The sequence below is a fragment of the Excalfactoria chinensis genome, chromosome 16 (genome assembly GCF_039878825.1).
Source record: "Excalfactoria chinensis isolate bCotChi1 chromosome 16, bCotChi1.hap2, whole genome shotgun sequence".
Classification (NCBI taxonomy): domain Eukaryota; kingdom Metazoa; phylum Chordata; class Aves; order Galliformes; family Phasianidae; genus Excalfactoria; species Excalfactoria chinensis.
The window spans coordinates 5,987,417-6,010,979 of record NC_092840.1 but is presented as its reverse complement, the minus strand read 5'-3'; the positions used below and the strand labels follow the sequence as shown (position 1 = coordinate 6,010,979).

The following is a 23,563-nucleotide window of genomic DNA, read 5'->3' as shown; positions in this document are numbered from 1 at the left end:
GATGCCAATGTTCTAAAGCTCACAGCTGTGTGTGCTCTGCAGCCCCTAGAAGAGAACGAAGCGCAGTTATTCCCATAGCAGTCGGTTTCGGAGCTGCTGCGCCCAGCCGAGCAGAAGATACGCCAATTAATTAAATCAGTAAATAAGTTATACTAATCCCATTAACAAAAGAGGAGTTGGAGATTAAATCTTTTATGGTACTGACTGAAAAATTAATGTCTCCCGTCTTTTAGGAAATATATTCTTCCCCTCACCTCGCCAAGGATAATAGTGCTGTTATATAGGACAGAACGTTATCTGAAATGAAAAATGAATGTAAAACTAGCACGTCTCTTATTAAAAGATTGTAATGAAGTGGCTGCGACGATGTGGGGCCGGCTGAGCCTGGGGCTGTGCAGCGCTGCCAGGGAGCGTGCCAGGGCTGCCTGCAGGATTTGGGGTCTTCATGGGTGTCACTGTGCCATTTCCACCCCACTGTGTTGATGGAGTGGAAGATGTTTGCACAGCCTCCAGTCCTCACCCTTCTGTAAGACTTGACTTTTGGCTTTTGCACCCGTCTCACTCACCCATCTCCTGGGTGCCCCAAACTGGGGTCTGATTTATGGTTTATGGATGTGTTTATGGGCACGATGGGGGACATGATCTTAGCAGTCTTTTCTAACCTTTACCATTCAGTGGTGCCGTGGGACTTCCAGGGGTGCCATGGGGCACCCAGTGGTGCCATAGAACTCTCAGTGATGCTGTGGGGTACCCAGGAGTGCCAAAGGACTCCAGATCATGCTGTCGGACACCTAATGGTGCCATAGGATGCCCAATGGTGCCACGGGGCACCTAATGGAGCCATGGAACTCTCAATTGTGCCGTGGGGCATCCAGTGATACCAAAGGACTCCTGATCATGCCATAGGACACCCAGTGGTGCCATAGGACTCCTGATCATACCATAGGACACCCAGTGGTGCCAAAAGACTCCTGATCATGCCATAGGACACCCAGTGGTGCCATAGGACTGCCCATGATGCCTTAGGATGGAGACAGCCTCCCTCCATATGGCGATGGCTGAGCCAGCCCCACAGCACGTGCCACGCGCTCACTGTGGGACGTAACAAACCAGCGACAATTAGAGGTCTCACAGCCACGAAAACAAAGCTGAGAGGAAATAAACCCCTACCACTCCCCGGTTTTGATCTGCTGCATGAGACACCAAACTGCCAAGATGTATTTATAATTCAACAAAATCCGAGGAGGCTCCTTTATTTTTAGAGCAGGGGCCGTCTCGGCTGCGCGGGGAATGGAAGTGCCAGGCGTTCAGAACAGATAATTGCAGGTGTTCCTCAGCTCTTTGCTGGAGAGCACGTTTTCGAGCTGCTTTTCAAACCTCTGCAGACTCTTTTTGCTTTTCTGACTCCCCGAGGAAGGTGTCAGGGCGCATCAGCTTTACAGCGCCGCGATCGTCTCTCGCTCTGCTTTGCATAAGCAACCATAAATAAAAATCCATGGGTGTGAGGGAGCAGAAGGAGATATCCGTCAGGCATCAGTGTGAATGCCAATCAAAACCCAGCCCTGAGTGGAGGGATGCATCCCATAATGAAGGCAGGAGTGTGCTCCGTCCTTCCACTGTTCTCTCTCTTCAAAGAGGGATCCCTGTGCTGCTTAAACCTTAGCTCATGGAGCTGAGACCTGGAGGGATGCAGCTGGGTTGGGGATAATGGAGGTGGTGTGCAGGGGAAGCTCCTGTCCCACGCTGAGCACCCGTGTGTGGGTAGGGAGGTTCTGGAGGGGCAGCTGGGGGCTGAGTGTGGCTTGTGGGGTGGAAAGCCGCTGGAACACCCCCAGGGAGAGGGATACAATGAGAGATGAAGATGGGGATGGGAGATGGAAAACAGGAATAACGTGAGAGAAAGGGGATGGGAATGGGGATGGAAGATGGGAATAACGTGGTAGATGAGGATGGGATGAGGACAGGAGGTGGGGAAGGGAAGGCTGGGAGGGGGCTACCGCTGGCTCTGCCCCGGGGCGGGCAGCGTTGTGGGGCCGCCCCGGCCGTGTCTCCTCCCTGCGCCGCCTCCGCGCTGCTCCGCAGTGCTGCCGGGGAGCCGCGCTGCGCCGAGCCGGGACGGGCCAGGTAAGGAGCTGAGAGCCGGGGGTCTGCATTGCCCTGCTCGGGGCTGGGGGGTCTGAGGCAGCTGCGGGGCGGGGGGACACGGTTGTGCCTGAGCATCGATGCCCGGTTCCAAGAGTGACAGACGTGCTGCCGACGGTGTCAGAAGCGGCAGTCTGCGAGCGAGGAATGCTTCTTCATTTTGCCGCTCCGAGCGGACATGGGGTGTGCTCTGCTCCGGGCTCGGTCTGTGCCACATCGCTCCTGGGATATGACACAGCACGTGGGGGTCGGGGTGGTCCCCTCCGGGGCAGAATGCGATGGGAAAGGAAGAACGCAGGGATCAGAACGCAGGGAGCTGCCTGCGGGGATACAAAGCTGATAACAGATGAACCATTTGCTTTAATTACTGGTATCAAAAGCCCAGGCTGCAGCTTAGCCTGAAAATAAATATTGTTAATGTTGTGATACCGGGGTTTATTTGATGATGCATCGTTCATCTGGCGGGGATTGAGCGAGCTGCTCTCTTTGAGTGTAGGGGAGATCGGTACTCAGCCCTTCCTCATGGAGCGGCCGGGGCTGCGGGGTGGGATTCCAGCAGAGCTGCCCCCAGACCCCCCCGACCCCATTGGGAACGAGCATCCACGCATCCCTGCTTTTCACAGCCTCCCTCAGCCCTCCCTCCTCTTCCTTTGCAGCCCTGCTTTGCACCGTGAAGGAAAGCAAAGTGCTGAGTGCTTTGTGGGGTGCACCCAGCGCTTGGTGCCCGAGTATTGGGGGGATTGGAGAGGAGGGGACGCAGCTCATGGTGGTGGCGGCACTGTCCTCCTGCCGCAGACCGGGAGGCAGTGTCACCGCAGTGGCTGCCAATTAGCGGTGGCAGCTGATGAACCACTCAGGGCACTGGCAGCTGGTTAATTGCTCATTCTGTTAAGCTGGGTGGGGTGCGGCTGGGGCCGGTGCCCGTGGTGGGCTATGGGGCCGGTGTGCTGGAAGCTGTCTTAATTGATACCCACGTGTTGGAGCTGCACCACTCCCCTTCTGCTCACTGGTTGCATTTGGGATGAGGGCACAGTGATGTTAACGAGGTGTGGGGCCTGCAACCTGCATGCATGGCCTTGCAGCCATGAGCATCCCACGATGGGACATGCACCCATCCCATTCCTTCCTCCTGTTAGGAGTTGCAGTGCAGACCAAGTGCTCACCCCCTGCAGGTAAGCTTTTGGGTTTGTTCCTGACTTCCCAGCAGCAAGCAGGACGTGCCACCTCCAAGCACTCTGTGCATTGCTGCACTTGCAGGCAGTTCTTGGAGCTTTTGCTGAACTTCTTTGGTTGCCTCCACCGGTGTGTGGGGTGTCCCTGTGCTGGGATCTGTTCCATTGATGCACTGCCTGGATGGGAGCTTGGGTTCACAGAGTAGCAATGTGAACGATGTCATTATGCTGCCTAACCCCATCCCTGGAGGTGCCCGAGGCTCTGCTGGATGGATCCTGGGCAGCCTGATCTGGTGGTTGGCAGCCAGCCTGTGGCACAGGGTTGGAAATGGGTGATCTTTAATGTCCCCTTCAACCTAAGCCGTTCTATGGTTCTCTGATCAGCCCGAATTGATTGCATGCTGCTGTGATGGATCTCTGCCTGGAGAACAGCAGGAAGCTGGGAATGGGGGCTGGAAGGCTGCCATGGGGCTAGTAGGGTGGGCTCGGGGTATGCCATGTGCTTGGTGGCCAGGACACACCGTGCTTTGCATTCACTGTGTACCCATCATCTGAGCATTGCTGCACCTGCAGACCGCAGGCACCGCCGCCATTCATTCACCTGCTGGCTGCATTTAGCCTTAATTAACCAAATGGTGCCAAGCTGCAGGATGAGCTTCCCTGTTCCCTGCCATGCCTGGCAGGGGCCGGAGGATGGCATGGCCCCAGGGCCAGGGCTTGCTGCTTCTGGCTCTTTCTCCAGTGCTGAATTTCCAGGGTTCCTGGGCCACTGCTCGTGCTGCAGTGCGACCGGAGGACTTTGCACTGGATCCCACCTCTCTGCCTTGTGTTGTCTCACACCAGGGCTGTGTTTATAGCATTCACAAGTGCTCAAGGTGCAGGTCTCTGCAGGAGCAGTGCTGCTGGGAGCAGATGGGTGCAGGCTGTGTCACTCTGGGAGCTGGTGCAGGAGCCTGATTCCCAGGTGGGGCTGAGCAGTGTCTGCCCATGCATGGTGCAGGATGCACGCACATGGAGCGCTGCTCCTTCTGGCCCTGTTTTTGTCCTCCCATCTCTCATTCACCCATCTCTCTTTCCATCCATCATCTGTTTCCATCCCTCCTTCCACTCACCCTCCCTCTCTGCCTGTTATGGGTGCCCAGTGCAGCCAGGTCAGGTTACCATACCCACACAATTCTGCCTGCTGAGATCTTCATCTTATTTTTCTTTCCATTGAAGGGGAGTCCCTGACATAGGCAGTTTCTGAAAGTGTGAGCCATGAAGAAGCTTGCTTGGCTTTACCCAAACCTTCTGCAATGATTTGTGCCTGTGATGAGCCAAAATACGAGTGTTCATTGCCCTGCAGGTGAAGTTTGGAGTTTGCCCAATCTCTGTAAGTTCCTAAGGCCATGGATGGGATTATAGGCAGCCTGAGCTGAGGGGTGGCAACCAGCCCATAGCACAGTTTGAAACTGGATGGGCTTTAAGTCTCCTCCAACCTATTTGGAGCAGCATGGCGAGCTCAGTGCCTGCACCACATTCATACTCTGGGTCCTGCATGGTGTGTTCAGTTCTGCTGGGGAGCAGAGACCATAGGATCCCATGGAAGCAGCAGCTAGCAGGGAGCAGTTCAGTAGTGAAGGTGTTTTGGGGATGAACGTGTGTGCTGAGAAACTGAGGTGCTCCAGGTTCTGCAGCAGAGCACCCACATCTCCTTATTGCTCAGAGCCAATGGGTCACCATTCCCTAAATTCCCCCCCATCATCCCATGGATTTGGCAATGGGGAACCTGTTGGGCTACCAACCATTTCTTTTCCCAGCTGGGTGTGAATCACAAAAGCCCTGAAGGACAATGTCTGGCTCCACTCGAGCTCAGCCCTGCTTGGCACTGCTGCCCTGGGAGCTCTCAGCCTTGGCACCGTGTTGGCTTTTTGCTCAGGGTCCGGCTGCTGGTGGGGAACCTGGAGCTGCACCTTTCACCGGGCGAACGGGCAGCCCTGAAATCCTCCTCTTTCAAACCAGATTAATCGCATTAGGGCTTTGTCAATGCAAAAATTACCTCATCATTGGCACTGGCAGGTGGTGTAGAGCGGCAGACTTATTCAATATTTAAGAAAGCTGCATTGCAGAGCTGAGAAGGCTGGAGAAATAGGTTGCCTGTGTCAGTGTCTTTGCTGGTGGAAACATCTCTGCAGGCACCGTGAAGTGAGAAATGTTGAGCTCACTGTAGCAGCCTGATTATTGCGCTGAGAGGCTTTAAATACTGAATTTTCTGTTTCCTATAGCAGATATCTATAGGGCTTTGGGTCAGCCCTACCACGGGGACACTCTCTCTGCAGTTGGCAGATTGATGACTCCAGGTCCCCCATGTCAGCCCCGTGGCTGAAATGATGTGGGGCAGGGTGGGCCCGTTCCATGAGTCTCCCCATGGGGCTGCACACGTTGGGTGCTTTGCTGCCTTGTGGGCACTGTGCAGAGTGATGCCAGGAAGTCATTCTGTCCCTTTTCATTTAAGCACGGCCAAACGTATGGGCTCCATCATACAGAAGTAATGGAGCATCACACAACTCGTCCTCAAGGCCAGGAATTAAAACCCTGCTGCTGTTCCTGGCTGTGCTGGGGTGCACCAGGAGCATGGGACCGAATGGTGCTGGGGATGCTCCAAGGTTGGGTTTTGGCTCGGTTTAAAGGATCTGGCAGAGTCATGCCAATGGTTTCTGCTCTGTCTGTGGTGTCTGCGTGTGCTGTGAAGAAGGGTCACGTAGCTTTGGATGGCTCTGGGTCTGGGTACCTTAGGGTGGAAAATTTCCATGTCATTAATGTCACCCAGCTCACGGCTTGGGCTGCCACAGCCTCTTGCTTCTTGCAGAGATCTGGGGCAGGGAAAACCACAGCCAGCTGATTTTGTTCTTTGCCGTGTGCTAAAAACGCACAACCAAGCGCTGGGGCCAAGCAAGAGTAGTTGCTGGAAGTAATGTGAAGTAGAGCTTCCAAATCTATTATTTATAGGCAAAGGGAAGGGCTCCTGCACTCCTTCATCTCCGGGCTCTTCTCCATCTGCACCGTGGCCTCTCTGCTGTTAGAAAGCTCCAGTGGGGGAAGTTTTCCTCCCAGCATCTCTGTGCCTTTTGCTGGGAAAGCCCAGGGATGTTCCCCAGTCCTTGCTCAGGGTCTACTGGGGACATCCCAGCCAACCTTGGGCACATCTCTGAGCATCACAGGACAAGCAATGTGGGGGAGAAACCGTAGAGTCATAGAACGGCTTGGGTTGGAATGGGCCTTAAAGATCATTGGGTTCCAACTCCCTGCCCTGAGCAGCGATGCCAACCATGAGATCAGAGATGTGGGGTTGAGTTCCCAGCGTTGGCCATAAATCGTGCCGGGAGTTTTGCTGCTGCAGTGCAGGTGCCGGCAGTGGCTGCGGGATGGAAATGAGCAATTTGCTTATTGAGCCGACCTTGTCAATCAACCTCCTGTTTTGGCAAAAAGCAAAGGCGCCGCACGAAGCCAGCAGAGCACTGATTACCCCATGGACTTACCATAGATACCATTGTGAAGTTTTCGGGGAAACAAAGGCGATCCTCCACCCTCTGCCAACCCTAATGGGACAGATGCAAAACCCCTGCAACACTGCAGGGCAGGAAGTGGAGGATGGGGGTATATTTTTCCCCTTTCCAGGCATGGTGCACACGATCTTATCGCTCAGAATTCGGGATTTTGGCTCCCAGCCTTCCCATTGCTCCAATGTGAGATTGGCCTCCTTCCTTACCAAGGTCCTATGCCTACTCTTGGGTTATCATCCGGACCAGCCTTCATCCCTGGTGCTGCCATCCTCCTCCTCCTCCCCAGCATGATGGGTTTGGCCCCCTGACAAGGCTCAGCCCCACCTGCATGGAGCTGCCCAGGGGAAACATCACCAGAACTGCTTTCCCTGCTCAACTGGGGATGTGGAAATGGCACCAGAAATAGCACCTCTTTATTTATTGATTCAGCCTAACCCTGTGTCCTCGTGCTGGGAGGTAAAACCAGGACCAATCATTGTGATCCCGGCATTGGTGGCTGCTGAAATCAGTAAGGAGGTTTGAAATCAATGAAACCCATTTTTTGGGGGGGTCCGTTTCTTCCTTCTTCTCCGACCCATTTGCAAACAGGCATCAGTGTTCCCCCATCTGCTGGCACCAATGGGGGTGGGTTTTGCTGGTGTTTTCTGCACCAAGGGGAAACTCTGCAGCCCTGTCACCACAGGCTGGGCTCTGCAGAGGGGTTTGGGATTTATTGTTGTTTTTTTCCCCGGTGGTGCTGCAGGTAGGAAGGAGCAATTCAAATGCATGTGTTGAGAGCAATGCAGGCAATGCTGCGCTGCCCCATGCGCTGCAATGGAGAGGTGGCGGGGACCCATGGATAGACGGACCCATGGATCCTATGGCACTCAGCTATGGGGCTGGCATCAGGCTGGGCTTTGCTATCCGGAGTCTCCTCCAGCACTGCGAGGTGTTGTGTTTTGCAGGGACTTTAAGGTGCCAAAATGCTAAAGGAGGTTATACCCCAGGAGAGGGGATGTGATGGGTTCTGGGGGAAAGTTTCCCAGTTTCTATATGGATATTTTTCTCTTTGGAAGGGAAACCCCCTCTTCCCTCCCAGCTCTGAAGCGCTGTAATTAACGCAGGGTCGGGCATCTCGTTAATTACATCCGTGCCGTGGGGAGGGCTGTGGGCTCCGCGCACGGTGCCGGCAGTGATCGGCAGTGCCATCCCCATCCCTGCAGCTCTCAGGCAGTGGGATCGGGGCCAGGCGGGGTTATCCCCCCTCTGTGCCACCCCCTCGCCACCGGCAGCTGTCAGCACCGGCTGCCAGCCGGAGGGTGACAAAAAGCTCCTCTGTATCCCGGTGGGGAGAATGATGGATGCTTCTCCTTGTGCCAAAACCCAGCGAAGCGATTTGACTGCCCGACACGATGAGTCAGCGCTCGCCGGATGCTAAATACCGCTGCTCCCTGCCCCGCGTCCCCAACCCGTCCGTGTCCCCGCAGGTCCCCTCGGCGATGACCGACGCGGTGGTGGGTGGCAGCGCTGACCGCTGGATGTGCCCCGGTGACAGAACCATGTCCCTCAGAGCCAGGTAAGGGGGGGGGACGGCGGGCAGGGCCATCTCACCTTGCTGGGTGCTGGTGGGTGTCAGACTGCAGTTCTCTGTACTGGTGGGATGGGTGGGCATGGGCTGGTTTGGGTATGCCAGGGCTGGTTTGGGGATGTGGAGACTGGCTGTGGGACAGGGAGAGTGGTTTTGGATGTGGGGACTGGTTTTGGATGTAAGGGTCTGGTTTTGGGATATGGGGGCTGGTTTTGGGACATGAAGAATGGTTTTGGAACATGGGGTCTTGTGGATGGGGATATACAGTGGCCAAGCATGGGCTGAGCCACCCTCACCCCATTCCTCCCCTCTTTGTCCCCTCTCTTTCCCTGTGCCTCCAGCAGCGAGAAGGAGCAGTGAGTATCCCGCTTGCTTCTTTTTTGCCCCATTGCTCTTTAGTTGGGTTATAAGACTCTCACAGACACAGGGAGGACCTCACCCTGACTATATAGGAAAAGCAATAATCTTTAGGAAGCGCTGCCTTAATGAATTTATGGTCTTTTTACCCTGACAAGCTCTGTAGCTCCGGTGGGAGCAGGGTGCCTGGGGAGATGCTCAGAACAGCTCAGGGAGCACAAAAAGGATCATTTTAACCCTGAACTTGACTTCCTCCAGCACCTCACATCTCTGCTATGGTTCTTCCAAATCCTCACCATCCCCTTGCTTGCATTCCGAGGTACCCCTTGGTGTCCCCACTCTGCTGCCAGCTATCGGATGCAGCGTGGGCATTGGGGTTACACTGCCTGCTACCCAGGTTGAGGCTGCTTTTCATGGGGACTTTTTGGGGAGGATGGCAAAGGTCAGAGCCCCAAATATCAGCTTTTCCACAGAGCTGGGCTGGAAACATCACCAGAGGGGACAGAGCCAGGAGTGCCACCTCCAGCACTGATTTCACACCTTTTGGGTTTGCAGTGCTAATGGATGGCAGCCAGATGGGCTTTAATATGCAGCGTCAGTCTCAGCCATGGGTTAATTATAATTAGTGTCTCTGTGGATTGCATGGAGTCCAGTGACAGACTGTGCAGGGGGGGACGGTGGCATTCGAGGACAGGTGTGGCCATGCCATGTGCACAGCCAACAGGACACGGCCATGGGGAGCTGAGCAGATGGGGTTGGGAATTAAGGGGAAAATGGAAACATCAGCTTCCAGCCAGGAGGAGAGCGTGGAGCATAGGGAGAGCATGGAGCATAGGGAGAGCATGGAGAATAGGGAGAGTGTGGAGAATAGGGAGGGCTTGCATGATTTTTCCCCTTTTTGGGGAGCGTGGTGCCCTGCTGCCCCCTGCCCTCTCCCTGCAGGATCCCTGCAGGATGGGCAGCGCGGGGTGGGCAGCCCGAGCGGCAGCGCAAGGGAGAGGAGCTGACGGATGAGGAGAAGGAGATCATCAACCGCGTCATTGCCCGTGCTGAGAAGATGGAGGAGATGGAGCAGGAGCGCATCGGGTGAGCGGGCACGGCGGTGGGACACGGTTTGGGGACAATGAGTGCCTTCAGTGTTCCAGCTGGTGTGATGCTGGAGAGTTTCTGGGCTGAGAGTGGATGGTCTTGTAGATTGCTGGTCACCAAAAGACCTTGATACGCGCTTTGTGCTGGTGAATGGCACCTAAATGTGCACATTCACAGTGCTCCACTGTTGCAAACTGCCCTACCTGCAGGCTGCAGCAACTCTTGGCAACTCCAGGTTTGCTTTATTTCCCAGAACACTCAGTTTGGAGCAGCTCTGAGCAGCTCCAGGACCAGAAGTTTGCTTGCATCCAGCACCGAAGCGTGCTGAGCTTCCCTCTGCTGCTTGTAGAAACCAGCTCCAAGTTCCTATGAATGGCACAGAGAGCTCGCTGCTGATTCATTCTGCAAAAGAGCTTACGAGCAGCATTTCCCCAGCTTTGCACATTTCCAGCCTGCTAAGAATTACTCTCAGCAGTGATGCTTTTTTGGATTACGTTCCCAGGGATGTTAGCAGCGAGGGAGATAGCTGTTTTTTTTCCCCCCTCATTGTGCATTGCAGCAGCTGTTCGCAGACTTGTGGTGTGCGGGCTGGAGGAGGGAGATATCCTTCCCCCCATCCCAATGAAATGGGCAGGGGATGGTACCCTGCACCCCTTGGCCAATTCCCCCTTCCAAGCAGGCACAGGAGGAGCCCTGCCAGCTCCTTTGTGCTGTTGGCTGCAGCATGAAGTGGAGGATGTTCAGCAATGGAAATAGGGGATAGTGCCTATAGATGTAATCCAGGAGAGCTCTGCATGTTATGGAAGATGATGCCTGCAGGGCTGCAGCTGTTGAGCACTGCATCCCTTGGGAGATGCTCCCAGAATACTGGATTGTATGGGATCATGATGGGTTTTGCATTCCCCCGAGTGGAAAAGGGCTTTCCCATTAAAAATAATAATAAAAATAAGCAGGATTGGTAAATATAAAGAATAGCTTATGGGGCCTGAGGGGGGGGGGGGGCAGGGGGTAGAGCTTGTTCTCAGAGCCCTCAGACCAAACCACCTTCCTTCACCCAGCAGCAGGTTGATGTGTTCACTGGGAGATGTTTGTGGGGTCACTCGTGTCAAACACAGCTGGGATTAATCCACAGCCAAAGCTTATTTTTAGCAGCGGGGCAGCCAGCGGGAGACGTGGGCTGGGTGCTGATTGGGGCTGTAGGACAGGGACACTTCGGTGCTGTTTTCTTTTGGCTGGGTTGATGTCTCATGGCAGGGAGAGATCTGGAAGGAGAGCAGGAGCTGAATCACCTTCAGCAGCAATGCAATGGGCTGATGGAGGGCTTCCTGCAGCCCAAGGCTTGTTAGAAGGGATATCTTTCCCCCAGATCCATCTATGTGTTGCTCTGCCTCCTCCTTGTCCCATCCTTGTCTCTGCTGTCCCTGTAGCTCCCCTACCCCTGCCCCATGCAGGATTACCCACTGCACCAAATGCATCCCTGTGCCACTGCCATCCCATTTAACACATCCTATGCTATTCCTTCCTGCATGGCAGCAGGGAATATTGCCAGTCCCGGACCATTGCTTGCTGCAGGTGCTTTCCCAAAGCATATTTATGGGGCTAGGCAGATGTTTTATTACCAGGGATGTGTTTTACTGCTCTTATCTCAGGTGCACGTGAAGCATCCCAGATAGGCAGCGTTGCTTGGCTCTATCTTACTGCCATCAGCCACAAGCACATCCTTTCTGTGATGGATGGGGTGTTCTTCCTCCCTGCATGCTGCCTTCAGGAACCCCAGCTGTGGGGCTTAACTCAGTGCCACCACGTTCTCTTCCCCCGTCTGCTTATTATATTTTATTTATTTATACCCTATTTTAACCATTATTGTTATCAGTGTTATCTCCAGCTCTTTGACTCAGAGGGATGGGTGCTTTGAAGGGCACGTGGTGATAAGGGTAATGTTGCAGGGGAATGGGATGGGGGTGTGATGGTTGGTTGATGTGTGCCATCAAAATTAGCACTTGGATGGAGAAGGAGGAAAAGTCCATGGGAAGGCAGAGATGGATGGACACAGCCAGGGCAGGAGCACCACAGGATGCAGTGGAGAGAAAACAAACCAGATTTGCTTTGAAGTGCTGAAGTGCAGCTCATGCTCAGCCCAAGAACACCTCTCTGTGCCCACTGATCTTCTCCATCAGGTCCCAGCTTGCCTCCTTCTGCCAGCTTCACCCCAGGACTTCAATTCTAATCTTTTATACCCTCCTCTCATGGCAGCATTTGAATCAGGGAGGAAGAAAAGCCCGATTTCTCTGGCTTGAATCGATGTTTTAATTAGGCAAATGGGCTTCGTTTTAAATGAGTGCCACAGGTGTGTTCACTGCCAGCTGAAGCACTGGTTAAAAAACCTCTTAAGGAGCTTCTTCTGCTAAATGAGAGACTGGGAAAGATTTTGCAGCTAAATAATGAATCTCTTGAAATGTTAAGGCTTTTTTTTTCCCCCTCTTTTTCTTCCCCCCCCAACCCTCCCCTTCTTTGATTGTGCCATTTGTTCTGGTTTCTATAATAAGTTTGTTTGGGCTTGCAGATTTCCAACGGGAAGCTGCCTCTCTTTGAAGCTGAGCTGTTGCAGCGCAGGGGGAAAAAATGCAGATAAATGTGCTTTGCTGCTGAGAAAATGAAGGGTTTTCATCCAGAGATATTTCCCCTGGCCAAGTGGGGGCAAAGTGCTCATGCTGCATTTGGTCAGATATGGGGTAGAAAACTACCACTGTCATGCAGCAAAAAGCCATCTCTGCCGTGAGCTTCTTGATGACCCTCTGCCATGGGCTTCATATAAGTAAGAAGTAGTTTGGGAACAATCCGTTTCTAGGTTTTAATGAGCATGATGCTTGTTTATGAGATAATCCAGCTCTGCTGAAGTCAAGGGGTGTAAAATGACCCTACGCCAATGGCTTCGGCACCCAACTGGTTGCGTAGGAGGGAATCACACAGGATGATCTGCAGAGCATTAAACAGAAGCTCGGAGGCAGAGACAGGCATCACAGCTCTTGGAAATAAAGCTGTAACAAAGAATAGCCTGCTGCCACTGAGTGCACAGAGATTAACCCACTGCATGGGAACCAGTGGGAAACCCATGAGTAGGAAATCCACCAGCGGGAGCCAACTGATGGGAACCCATCAGTGGGAAACACATTGAGAGGGAAACCATCAGTGTGAAATAACCAGTGGGAAACCAACCAGTTGGAAACCCACCAGTAGAGTTAAGCACACTGCCCACCCAAAGAAGCCATTGCAGCCATACTGAAGGGGCAGATAATCTCTGCTTCATCATGGAGTGACTAGTCCATGCTTTGAGTTTGGTTCAGCAGCTGATGAAGAGCTCCCAGAAGCTCCTGGTTATCCCAACCAGCTACTGGTGAGCCATTTGATGAGTTGTAGTAAAATGCCTTGGAGCTTGCAACCTGTTTTTCCCTTCTTGCTGCTTTTCCTCTCCAAGAACCCACGTAAAATGACATGAGTGCACACTGGGATGTGACATGCAGGATGCTGACCGGGGTTGAGACGCTGATTGCCAGCAACTGCAAGGTGCTGGCAGCAGCAGAGCCGTCATCAATCCGCAGATGTCATCAGATGTGGGAAAAAGTCTCTTAAATGCCTTGTTTTTCAAATGCACGTTGCGTTAGCATCTTTGTCAGATTTGGGTCATGCTGTGATGGGAGTGGAGAAGGACCCTACGGGTAAGGATTGTGCCGTTCACCCCAGTGGACTCTGTTTTCCTTCCCTCTTCCTTTTTTTTCTCCCTGAGTGCCATCAGTGATGCATTGTTTTCCCCTTCTAGCCCTATCTGTGGGTCTTGGACTCAGAGTTGGCACCTGCTCTCCTGTGGATGAAACCCCCTTTGTGCTGCTGGGGGCAGCTGATCTGTTGAGTTTTTGAGTTTGAGCTGCTCAATTGGTGGGTTCTGTTGGCTTGTTTGTTGTACATTTGCAGTTAACAGATGTGTTTTTACAGACTGATCTCTGGTGGGTTTTTGGCATTTTACTCAAAGGGCTGCAAATTTTGGTAAACTATATGCAATATTTTCCCAAAGAAAATGAGAAAATCAATTAATTCATTCAGCCTTCTCGCTAGAGCCATTGCAATATTCTTTTCAATATCTGGATGGATGGCTGTTGGGTTGGTTTTTTTTTCCCATTTGGGCAAAAGCTGCTTGGCTGACGTCAAACTGCTTTGCAAGAAGATGCTGACACTTGGCATTTTTGTGCACGTGTAGCAGTCGGCGTCAGCAGGAAAGTCAATAGGAGTGCAAATTATGGTAATTCCATGGGGGATTATAATATTGCAGCAGACCCCCTGGGGTGTGTTTTCCCCCTGTTGCTTTCCTCATGGCTACAACCTGCTGCTGGAAAGTAGAGGCTGACCCAAGGCCCCCTGAGGCAGGGCTGCAATGCCCATGGTGACACTGTGACCCTTCCAGGCGTCTGATGACCCGGCTGGAGGACATGCGCCGCAGTGTGCTGGGGGATGGTGTGAACCGCTGCATCCTCTGCGGGGAGCAGCTGGGGCCTCGTGGCTCTGCCTGCGTTGTCTGCGAGGACTGCAAGAAGGTGAGGATCTTCTTGTCCCTTCTCTTGGTTTTCCATCTCTCATTGGTCCATCTTGAGTTGTTCCATCCCTCGTTGTCCATCTCTCATCATCCCTACTCTTATTGTCCTGTCTCTTGTTGTCCATCTCCCATTATCCTGTCTCCCGTTGGCTCAGACCTAACATCCCCATGTGACATCCTTCTGTCCCACGACACTTTTCTCTCTCTGCAGAACGTCTGCACCAAGTGTGGCGTTGAGACAACCAACAGCCGCCCACACCCCATTTGGCTGTGCAAGATCTGCAGTGAGCAGCGGGAGGTGAGCATGGCCACATTCCCTACCTGGGGGCAGCACTGTTGTACCTTATCCATGTCCTTCAGCATGGTTTGTATAGGGATTGTATCTGGGATAAAATGCCTTATTCTCCTCTTTCAAATAATCTCAGGTTTGAAGAGGGGCTCCTGGATGTCACAGCAAGAAATCAGAGTTGAATAAACAGCAAGAGGGGCTGTGAGGATGGGGATTAGGGGTTGTGGGGGTGGAGATAAGGGGCTGTGTGCCCTCAGCTCATCCCCTGTCTTTTTCCCCCCCAGGTGTGGAAGCGCTCTGGTGCTTGGTTTTTCAAGGGATTGCCCAAGCAGATGCTGCCCCAGCCGATGCCCGTCAGCAAGAGCAAGGTGCCTCCGGCCCCCAGTGAGCCCAGCCCAGCTGAGCCTCCAGCCCCAGACCCAAAGCTGCCATCCCGCACTCCTGGTAGGGGTAAGTGGCATTGCCCAGGGGTCCCAATTGTGCTGAGCCCTAAAAACGAGTGTCCTGACAGATGTGGAGGATGCTAGGGGGTATTTTTAAGGTCCCAGAAATTGCGCTGCTATCCTCGCTGCCTCTTGAAGGGTTTTTCTTGGGGGGAGTTCTCTGGGTTTGTGGGATCCCTCACTGCTTCTCACTCTGTTTGTGCTCCCAAGGCCAGGCAGATGAACAGGACCACAGCGGTAAGCACCATGTGTGCCTCATGCCCTCTCCCAATGCCTTCCCTTAGTGGGGTGTCTCCTTTCCGCTGGCACTGAGCTCCTTGGGACCTTCCTATCAGCTGCAATTGAATGCGCTGAGCAGAGCTGCTGTCTCCTTATAGATGCTGCTGCTCTCCTGCCATAAGGGGAGGATTTGTCCCAGCTGCTCCAGGCCCCCAGCATGCTCATATCCTGCCCCTCATTTTCCTAAATCTCCCATGGAAAATGACTCCTTGCATCTCCGTTTCCTCACCCTCACCCCTTCTCCTCCCTCCGCAATCCGTTGCGTTTCACTTCTCCTTGCGCGCAGCCAAGGATAAACAGCCCATTTGTGTCACAGTGAAGATTTATACCCACGAGCCGGGTGAGTGCCGGGACCTTTCTCATCCCATCTGCGGGCTGCTATTCATCAAGGAGCAGCAGTGTGGGCACCCCGGTGTGCACGGCGGTGATTTATCCGCTCGGATGGCCGCCGGGGGGTGAGCAAATGAGACACGGGCAGCTGTTGCTGACGTCTTGCTAATAAATGGCAGATGATTGGCAAAAAGAAAATATGATCTCCCTGTCCTGTAAGGCCATTAAGGGGTTGATGGGCACTGATGGATGTCCTTGTTTTCTGCCTCCTGGTGTCCCTGTGATGCGCTGTGTCCTTTGGATGTTCCCAAGTGCTCTGTGCAGGCTCCGTGTGGCTCTTCCTTCTTCTCCTCCTCCTCCTGTTGCCTGCAGGGATGGGTGGGATGAATCTCATCACCTTGTTTCTCACTCTTACAGGCAGTGAGGTGACAATGGCTGCCCGGGTCCGTAAGCCAGCTGAAGGCAGGATGGGACCATGCGGCAGTGAGGACACAGAGAGCCGCGACCCCACTGCTGAGAGCGGGGTCAGCAGGAGCCCTGGTGAGAGCCATGCACTGCACATGGGTTTGCTCATGCACACTGGTGACACCTATCCATTTCACTTTGCTGAGTGGTGTGATGGGATGAGCACACCTGTCACTCAAGGGCTGAGCTTGCAGATGTTGATAAGGCTGGGAATGGCTGGAAAATGTCCCAAGTTCTCTGCAATTCCAGCATGCTCAGGCACATGCTGGGTGCTGCTCTGAGGAAGGATTCTTTCCTGTCCCTTACAGCCAGCAGGGGTGAGGACATGCCCACAGCAAGACTTGTAGCTCCTGCCTGGTGTGAGGGTGGAGTGATGATCAATGTTGTTTGGATTTAAAAGCAGAGAAGGAAAAATGGTGATCTGGGGGCAAAGAGGAGTAGGGATTCTCTGCGAGGCTGGAGGCTGTCAGCCCCATGTCAGGGCAAGGCTCAGCTCCCAGCCAGAATTGCATTGCTCCATCCCAATCCCAGTGCTGATTTTGCTTCCACTTGCAGGTGTGAAGAGAGCCAACTCCATGCAGACCAACTCCACGCCACCGCCGCGGCCACCCGCTGCCACTGCTGGGCCAGCAGCCCCTGCAGGTAGGGCGCTGTGGGGCTGGGGTGGACACCCCAGTGTTGGAGTGGGCATCACCATGGTCATCCCATTAACCATGTCTATCCCCAGCGGCAAGACCAGGTCCTGGGGCGGCTGGCCGCACGCTGGAAACACAAGGTAAAAGGTTGGGTTCCTGCTGAGGGCCTGGGGACAGCACACAGTGGGGACTAATGGGGTCTCTCCTGCAGCAAGCCCACCATCGGGACCCCCAGAACAAGCCCGTGCAGCCCCCAAGGAGGAGAGGGCTGGAGGAGGCTATGCTGCAGCCCCAGCAAGGGATGAGAGGCCAGCTCGGCCACCTGGAGCCCCACAGCCCCCTGCCCCATTGCGACAGCCACCCCCAGAGGAGGAGGAAGAGGACGCCAACAGCTATGACTCTGATGAAGGCAGTGAGTACCCAGGGGTTGGGGCTGGGAGATGTGTGGGTTTCTGTGGGAAAGCCAACTGGAAAGTGAGAAGTGCCCTCCAAAACGTCAGCCTGTGATGCTTTGAGAACTTCCGAATGTAGGAAGGAGCCTTAGGGTGTCTTTGTGCTTTGGTTTTAGCTCTTGACATCTGGGTTGGGTGAGGGATGGAGGATGGAGCTGCAGTCAAGCCCACTCCCATCCTCAGTTTTGCACCAGATTTCTCAGCTCAAAGGTGTACTATTGTCTGTGCTAATAAGAACTTCCCATTTCAAGAAGACCAAATGTGGCTGTTTGTCCATCCACCTGTAGGAAAGGAATGGTGGCTTTAGTACCTTAATGCCACGAGATCTCAATGTTTGGCCATTTACTCCCTCAACAAGTCACTTTGCTGCCTGAGGATGAGCATCCCTGGAGGGACACAACTTTACCTCTCCAGCCTGTTCCTACCAAGGAAGGGTTTCTGCACCCTCGGCTCGTGCTGGGTGGTGATATCCATAAGAGGCTTTTACATCTAAGCGGCAGATCTTTCTAATTATTACTAATCGGGGTTGCTTAAGCAGAGGTATTGGCTGGAGTTCTTACGAAGTGCCATTTCCATGCAGCCACGCTGGGAGCGCTGGAGTTCAGCCTGCTGTACGACCAGGAGAACAGCGCCCTGCACTGCACGCTCATCCGTGCCAAGGTGAGCCCTTCCTGGCCCCAGCCACAACAGCATCCCGTCACCTCGTGTGTGCTGTGCCGCCGGATGCCGCTTTCTTTGCCTTTCTTTCACGGATGTGAATCTGTGCCCATCGCCCTGGGGCTGGTAGGGATGGAGTTGGATTTTTTCCTGCTTCTGGGCACTACAGATGTTCAGAGCTGCTCCCCTCTGCTCCTTTCTCTCTCTCTCTCTCTCCCTCTCTCCCTTTTTCCCCTCTCCTCTTTCTCCTTCTCTTTTTTCCCTCTCCCCATTCCCTTCTCTTCTTGTATAATGGATAGATTTCATCCTTTCCCTGCTTTGCTTAACAAGGATTCATTCCCTATGTCTCCTTTATTATATTTCAGGGCTTGAAACCGATGGATTCGAATGGCCTGGCAGATCCTTATGTAAAGCTGCACCTCTTGCCTGGGGCCAGCAAGGTGGGTCTTACACTGGGCTGGGTGTGCTGGCCATGGCCTGAGGAGTAAGCAGAGGTTTTCTAAGCCTCCCAGACCCCTGGCTTGCAGCAGACCTCCCCTTGAAGTCTTGGTGTGGCTTCTCCCCGACACAAAACCTAATTATTGCCAGAGTCTGAAAGTTTGGTTTGCTTTGAAGTCAAGGCATGTTCTAATTAGAGCTGTGAAGAAGGAACCATTAAGACAGTGAACTCTAACTCCTTTTTCCTCCCCATCGCATCAAAGCAAGCTCTAAAAATCTCCCTCCCCAGCCCAGCTGGATCCGGCTCAGCGTGGAAATCATTTGGGAATGCAGGAGCACGGTTGGCTCGGGGCCACTGGCATGGCTCTGTGCTCAGGGTGCAGAGCTCAGTCCTACAGCTGAGCTCTGCCCAGGGGAACTGTGAGCAAAATGAGGGAGAAACTGAGAGCAAAAGCCTTGAATTGGCATTTGCAGGTTTACTTTGTGCACAGAGATGTGCTGGCTGCCTTGTCTCATGCAGAATAAATCCAAGCATCATCATCAGGAAAGAGCTTAAATCTTTGATGTCGCAGCCCAGTTGCCTCCCATAAGCTACAGGTGCCCAAAGCCCTGGCTCAGATGCCCTGTTTCTTTTGGTGCTGTAGTCAAATAAGCTGAGAACAAAGACCCTACGCAACACCCGCAACCCAGTGTGGAATGAGACCCTGGTGTATCACGGCATCACAGATGAGGACATGACACGGAAAACACTCAGGCAAGCATTGGAGCTGGGGAATTGCATGATGCTTGGCAGGATGCTGCTGGGAAGAGGGTATGGGCAGAGCACCTGGAAATGGAGAGCTTGGGATCCACATCTGAGCTTCATAATCTAACAGTATACAGGTCAACAAAATGATTAGAAGCTCCTGAAAATGTTTGATGTTTCCTTTCTAAAGGAAACTTCTTCCTTTTGTCTTCTCACCTCAGTTAAGGGTACATTCAAACATCCTGGTGGAAGAGAAGTTCTGTTTTCTGGCCATTTTGGTTTTCATGTGGTTTTGTGCTCCAGGTGTTGCTGTCACCTCTCTGTCTGATGCTCACTTTGCTCTTCTCTTTCCTCCAGGATCTCCGTGTGTGATGAAGACAAATTTGGCCACAACGAGTTTATTGGAGAAACCAGAGTTTCCTTGAAAAAACTCAAGGCCAATCAGAAAAAAAACTTCAACATCTGCTTGGAGAGAGTAATACCAGTGAGTTTCTATGAAATTTCTGCTACTGTTACTTTTGAGGTTGTTAACAACTGGCGTGTGAGCTCATGGTCAACCCAAAAGTGTAGATACTGGATATCACTGAGTCTTTAGGGGTGAGTTCTAAGCTACACTCAAAACCTGGACTCCAGGGATCCTTTTAGCCTTTTCCACATGTGATCGCTCATGGCAGTCACTTTTCTTCCCTTCCCCAACCCAGATGAAGCGTACTGGAACAACAGGCTCATCTCGTGGGATGGCTCTGTATGAGGAGGAGGTAGGGACCCTCAGCACTTTTCATCTCATCTTTCACATTGTAACCTTTCTTTGAACCAACAAGTTGTTCTGCGTGGCTATAAGTCTCCATCACGTCTGTTTTGTCTTCTTTGCCTCTGCCTGTCTTCCACTCTCAGCCTGTGTCCTTACCTCCAGTTGCTTCCTCTTGCAGGTGGACCGCGGTGGGGACATAGAGGAGCGTGGCAAGATCCTGGTGTCCCTCATGTACAGCACCCAGCAGGGAGGCCTGATCGTTGGCATCGTGCGCTGTGTGCATCTGGCGGCCATGGATGCCAATGGGTATTCAGACCCCTTCGTTAAACTGTAAGTGTGCATCTACTGTCCATAACACACAGCTTTGGAGTCACCGACTGCCCATGACATGTGGCCATAGGGGTCACCAGGAAAAAAACCCCTCTAATCTCCCTAAAATCCATGCAATAGCACCCATGTTGCACATCCTGAGTGGAACTAAGTGGTCTTCCTTCTCAATCTCTCTCTTTTTTCCCCTGATATTTTCCATTTTCACAAACAGAAAATGATGGCTTTCCATTTTTAAACCAACTTCCAGCACAGATCTAACAAATGCCAACCATGCAATTTGATTTTGGGTCTGCAGCCAAACGTGGAGCGTGAGCCCCTGACCGATTCCACATTCTTTGGATGAAACCACCTTGGCTGAGAGCGCTGGTCTGCACTTTGTTAAACACTGAGGGCTATTTTTAGCTTTTTTTTTTAAAACATAAATCTGGCCACCAATGTATGTGTTGACACATTCCTGGCTGCGTTTTCCATCAGCAGTTTTCTTTGGGAAAAGAAGACTTGGGACCAATTGCATTATTTTGTAAGGACACCGAGGGGTTGGGCACGGCCCCAAGGTCAGCTTTCTGGTTTGAGAATGGCACTGGTTGCTGTGAGCAAGGGAAACACTCCTTGCAGACAGGTTTCTGCTGAGCTCAGCTCCCTGCAAAACAGGGCTGTGTGGTCTCCCATGTGTAGTCTGGCAATACAAGGAAACGGGGAGAAAAAACAACGAGTATTTAAGATTTTACGCGTTTAGCACTCATTTGAGATAATTTTAGAAGGTGGGAAGGGAGGCTGGCTGACCCGTTTCATTGCCTTAAATATCTCCAGTTGCTTTCTTCAAGTCCAAAAATCACTTTTTTTGGTGTGTACCATAAAAGCTCACACTCTTCTCTCACTTGAATTTTGAGCTGTTTTTTGTTGCCCCCAGTTGGCTGAAACCTGACATGGGAAAAAAGGCCAAGCATAAGACCCAGATTAAAAAGAAAACACTGAATCCTGAGTTTAATGAGGTAAGGATGGATATAATTTTCCTATTGTTAAACCAACCTTAATGGTATTTGCAGACCATGGGAGATCTAGATTTACTATGGGTGGGATGGGCACCCTGGCCCACTATGGTGATACATCTCTCTGGCTTTGGCCACCAACCCAATGAGGAATTATTGCCAGGCTCCTCCTGCATCTCCTAGGGAAGTGTTGTGGCTGGAGGCTTTGGGGTTCAGGTGATGGGGAACATTCAGAACACTCAGTTAAGTGCAGTGAGTGAACTTTACAGTTGGACTGGATAATCTCAGCGGTCTTTTCCAACCTTAATGATTCTGTGATTCTATGATTCTAACTTGGCTTGTGGACTGTGCTGCCATCCAGGGGAAGAGCATCTGCTCTTCACCGCTGCCCCTTAAATATCCTCTCCTTGTTTCTGAATACAGGAATTCAGGATATTTCCAGTTCCTTACTGCAGTTTTCCAGGTGTATTTTCTTTGCAAACATGGGGGTGATTTGGGTGTTCTCCCATTGCAGGAGTTTTTCTATGATATCAAACACAGCGATCTGGCCAAGAAGTCCCTGGATATTTCTGTCTGGGATTACGATATTGGCAAATCTAATGATTACATCGGTGAGTGGAGGTCTCCATGTGGTTGGGTTCCCCATACAGGGCTGGCTCTATGGATGGATGACATGGTTTGCAGTGGAATAGCAGCATCAACACTGAACTTTCCCTCCTCCCCTTCCTGTAGGCGGCTGTCAGCTCGGCATTACGGCCAAGGGGGAGCGCTTGAAACACTGGTACGAGTGTCTGAAGAACAAGGACAAGAAGATTGAGCGCTGGCACACCCTCCAGAATGAGAACCACGTTGCCAGCGATTAAAGGCAGCCACTGCCCAGCCCTGCACCTCCCCTGTAGGTCTGTCTGTCTTCCAGTGCAACCATGCCTTGCTACGCGCCCTGGGCAGCACCACTGCTCTGCCTCCTCCGAGCATCCCCTGTGTGCCCCAATCTCACCTCTGCGTGAAAACAAACCCAGATCTTTTGTATTCACTTCATTTTCTTTTAGGTCATCGAATTATCCCAGTGTGCAGTTTTGTTAAGCAATAGTCACAGCGTCCAGCCCTTTGCCTCTTTCTAAGTAGTCTCACGTGTGCTGCCATGGTGTTGGTGTGTGTGACAGCACGTGTCCCATCGCCCCAGCTCACTGCTCCATCCCAGTGCAGGATGTGTAGCTCCTGGATCTGCTGTGCTTGGAGCACGGATGTGGCAACAGTGGATGGTTCTGCTTGCTGGGTGCTGATACTGAAAAATTGGGCTTGATGTGGGTTGTAACCATCATTCAGTATCCAGAGCCTGTGTCACAGATGTCACCCTGTGAGCACGGCTTGAGCTTTTGATTTGCTCCATGTGGAAAATATCTCAGTGAGACTGAGTTTCTGCTGGGAAGATCCACCAGTTGTACAACACTGGCAGAGATGTGCAGGGAACCATGCTGTGCTTGCAAGGAGGCACAGGCTGGGGCTGGTTAGGGTGAGCTGAGGGCAGCACGGGGCTTTGCTGCTGTCCCAGTGCAGTTGGGCTGTCCCAACATTGGCTGCGCCGTGCAGGAGGGAAGCTAAGGGAGAAGAAATTTCCCACCAACTGGCCATTATGTTCATAGATTGTTGCTTTACAATACCACAGACACTGAAAGTAGCTTCAACAGGTAGAGGTCTTCCAACTTTTTGGTTTTTAGATATATATTATATATATATATATATATTTTGCTTATTGTTTTTGCAAGTCTGCACAAGACCTGTTGTCTTTGAGCTGTGCTTTAACGATTGTCTGGAGGTGTTTTCTTTGCTGTCTCTAGCAGAGAGCTGCAGTGCTCTCAGGCTGATGCCCATCACTTCTGGTCCCATCCTGCTTCCCCTGCTGTCTCTGGACAACCTCAAGCATAGCAACACTATTGAGCAGTGCTGGGCTGTCCCGTTGGTCAACCACAACCCACGCATGCTGTGCAAAGCCCGGCTCCAGCCCTTCTGGCTATGCTGCTACCCCATGGAACTCGCTGCTGTGTCCCACTGTGCTCTAATCCAGCTGTACCGCAGAGCTTCCTTGTCAATGAGATGAATTATTTTCCTATTCTTGATATATATATATATATATAATATTTTTATTTCCGTAACCCCCTAGAAATGAGGGAATGCTGGAGAAACGTCTGAAGTTACCTTTAAAAAAGAACAAATGAAATCAAATCTAAGCAACTCCTTTATTCCAGCCACACAGCAGCACCACCCTCCTTTGTGCGTGCAGAGCTATTAAATTAAGGTTGCTTTTA

The 23,563-nt window shown here is 52.3% G+C and overlaps 1 protein-coding gene across 5 annotated transcripts; it reads left to right on the top strand.

Moving 5' to 3' along the window:
- Positions 1-1,991: 1,991 nt before the first annotated feature.
- RPH3A (rabphilin 3A) lies at positions 1,992-23,563 on the top strand. 5 transcript variants are annotated; one of them, XM_072350807.1, is made up of 21 exons: positions 1,992-2,124; positions 8,323-8,411; positions 8,768-8,779; positions 9,723-9,866; positions 14,326-14,455; positions 14,666-14,752; positions 15,028-15,193; positions 15,397-15,423; positions 16,213-16,335; positions 16,816-16,902; positions 16,988-17,035; positions 17,107-17,307; positions 17,928-18,007; positions 18,370-18,444; positions 19,087-19,196; positions 19,545-19,671; positions 19,889-19,945; positions 20,117-20,268; positions 21,179-21,260; positions 21,772-21,868; positions 21,990-23,563. In XM_072350807.1, exons 2-21 carry the CDS (start codon positions 8,335-8,337, stop codon positions 22,118-22,120), a joined length of 2,013 nt encoding a protein of 670 aa, XP_072206908.1. In that variant the 5' UTR covers positions 1,992-2,124; positions 8,323-8,334; the 3' UTR covers positions 22,121-23,563. The 5 variants fall into 5 exon arrangements, with proteins under 5 accessions (XP_072206908.1, XP_072206906.1, XP_072206911.1 ...); XM_072350805.1 differs by having other exon boundaries at positions 8,765-8,779; XM_072350806.1 differs by lacking the exon at positions 1,992-2,124 and adding an exon at positions 3,290-3,314 and having other exon boundaries at positions 8,765-8,779.

Coding starts and splice junctions, on each gene's coding strand:
- RPH3A (XM_072350805.1), top strand. CDS start 8,335: ATGACCGACGCGGTGGTGGGTGGCAGCGCTGACCGCTGGATGTGCCCC. Junction 15,424..16,212: donor AGATGAACAGGACCACAGCG/GTAAGCACCATG, acceptor TCACTCTTACAG/GCAGTGAGGTGACAATGGCT. Junction 19,946..20,116: donor TGGCTCTGTATGAGGAGGAG/GTAGGGACCCTC, acceptor TTCCTCTTGCAG/GTGGACCGCGGTGGGGACAT.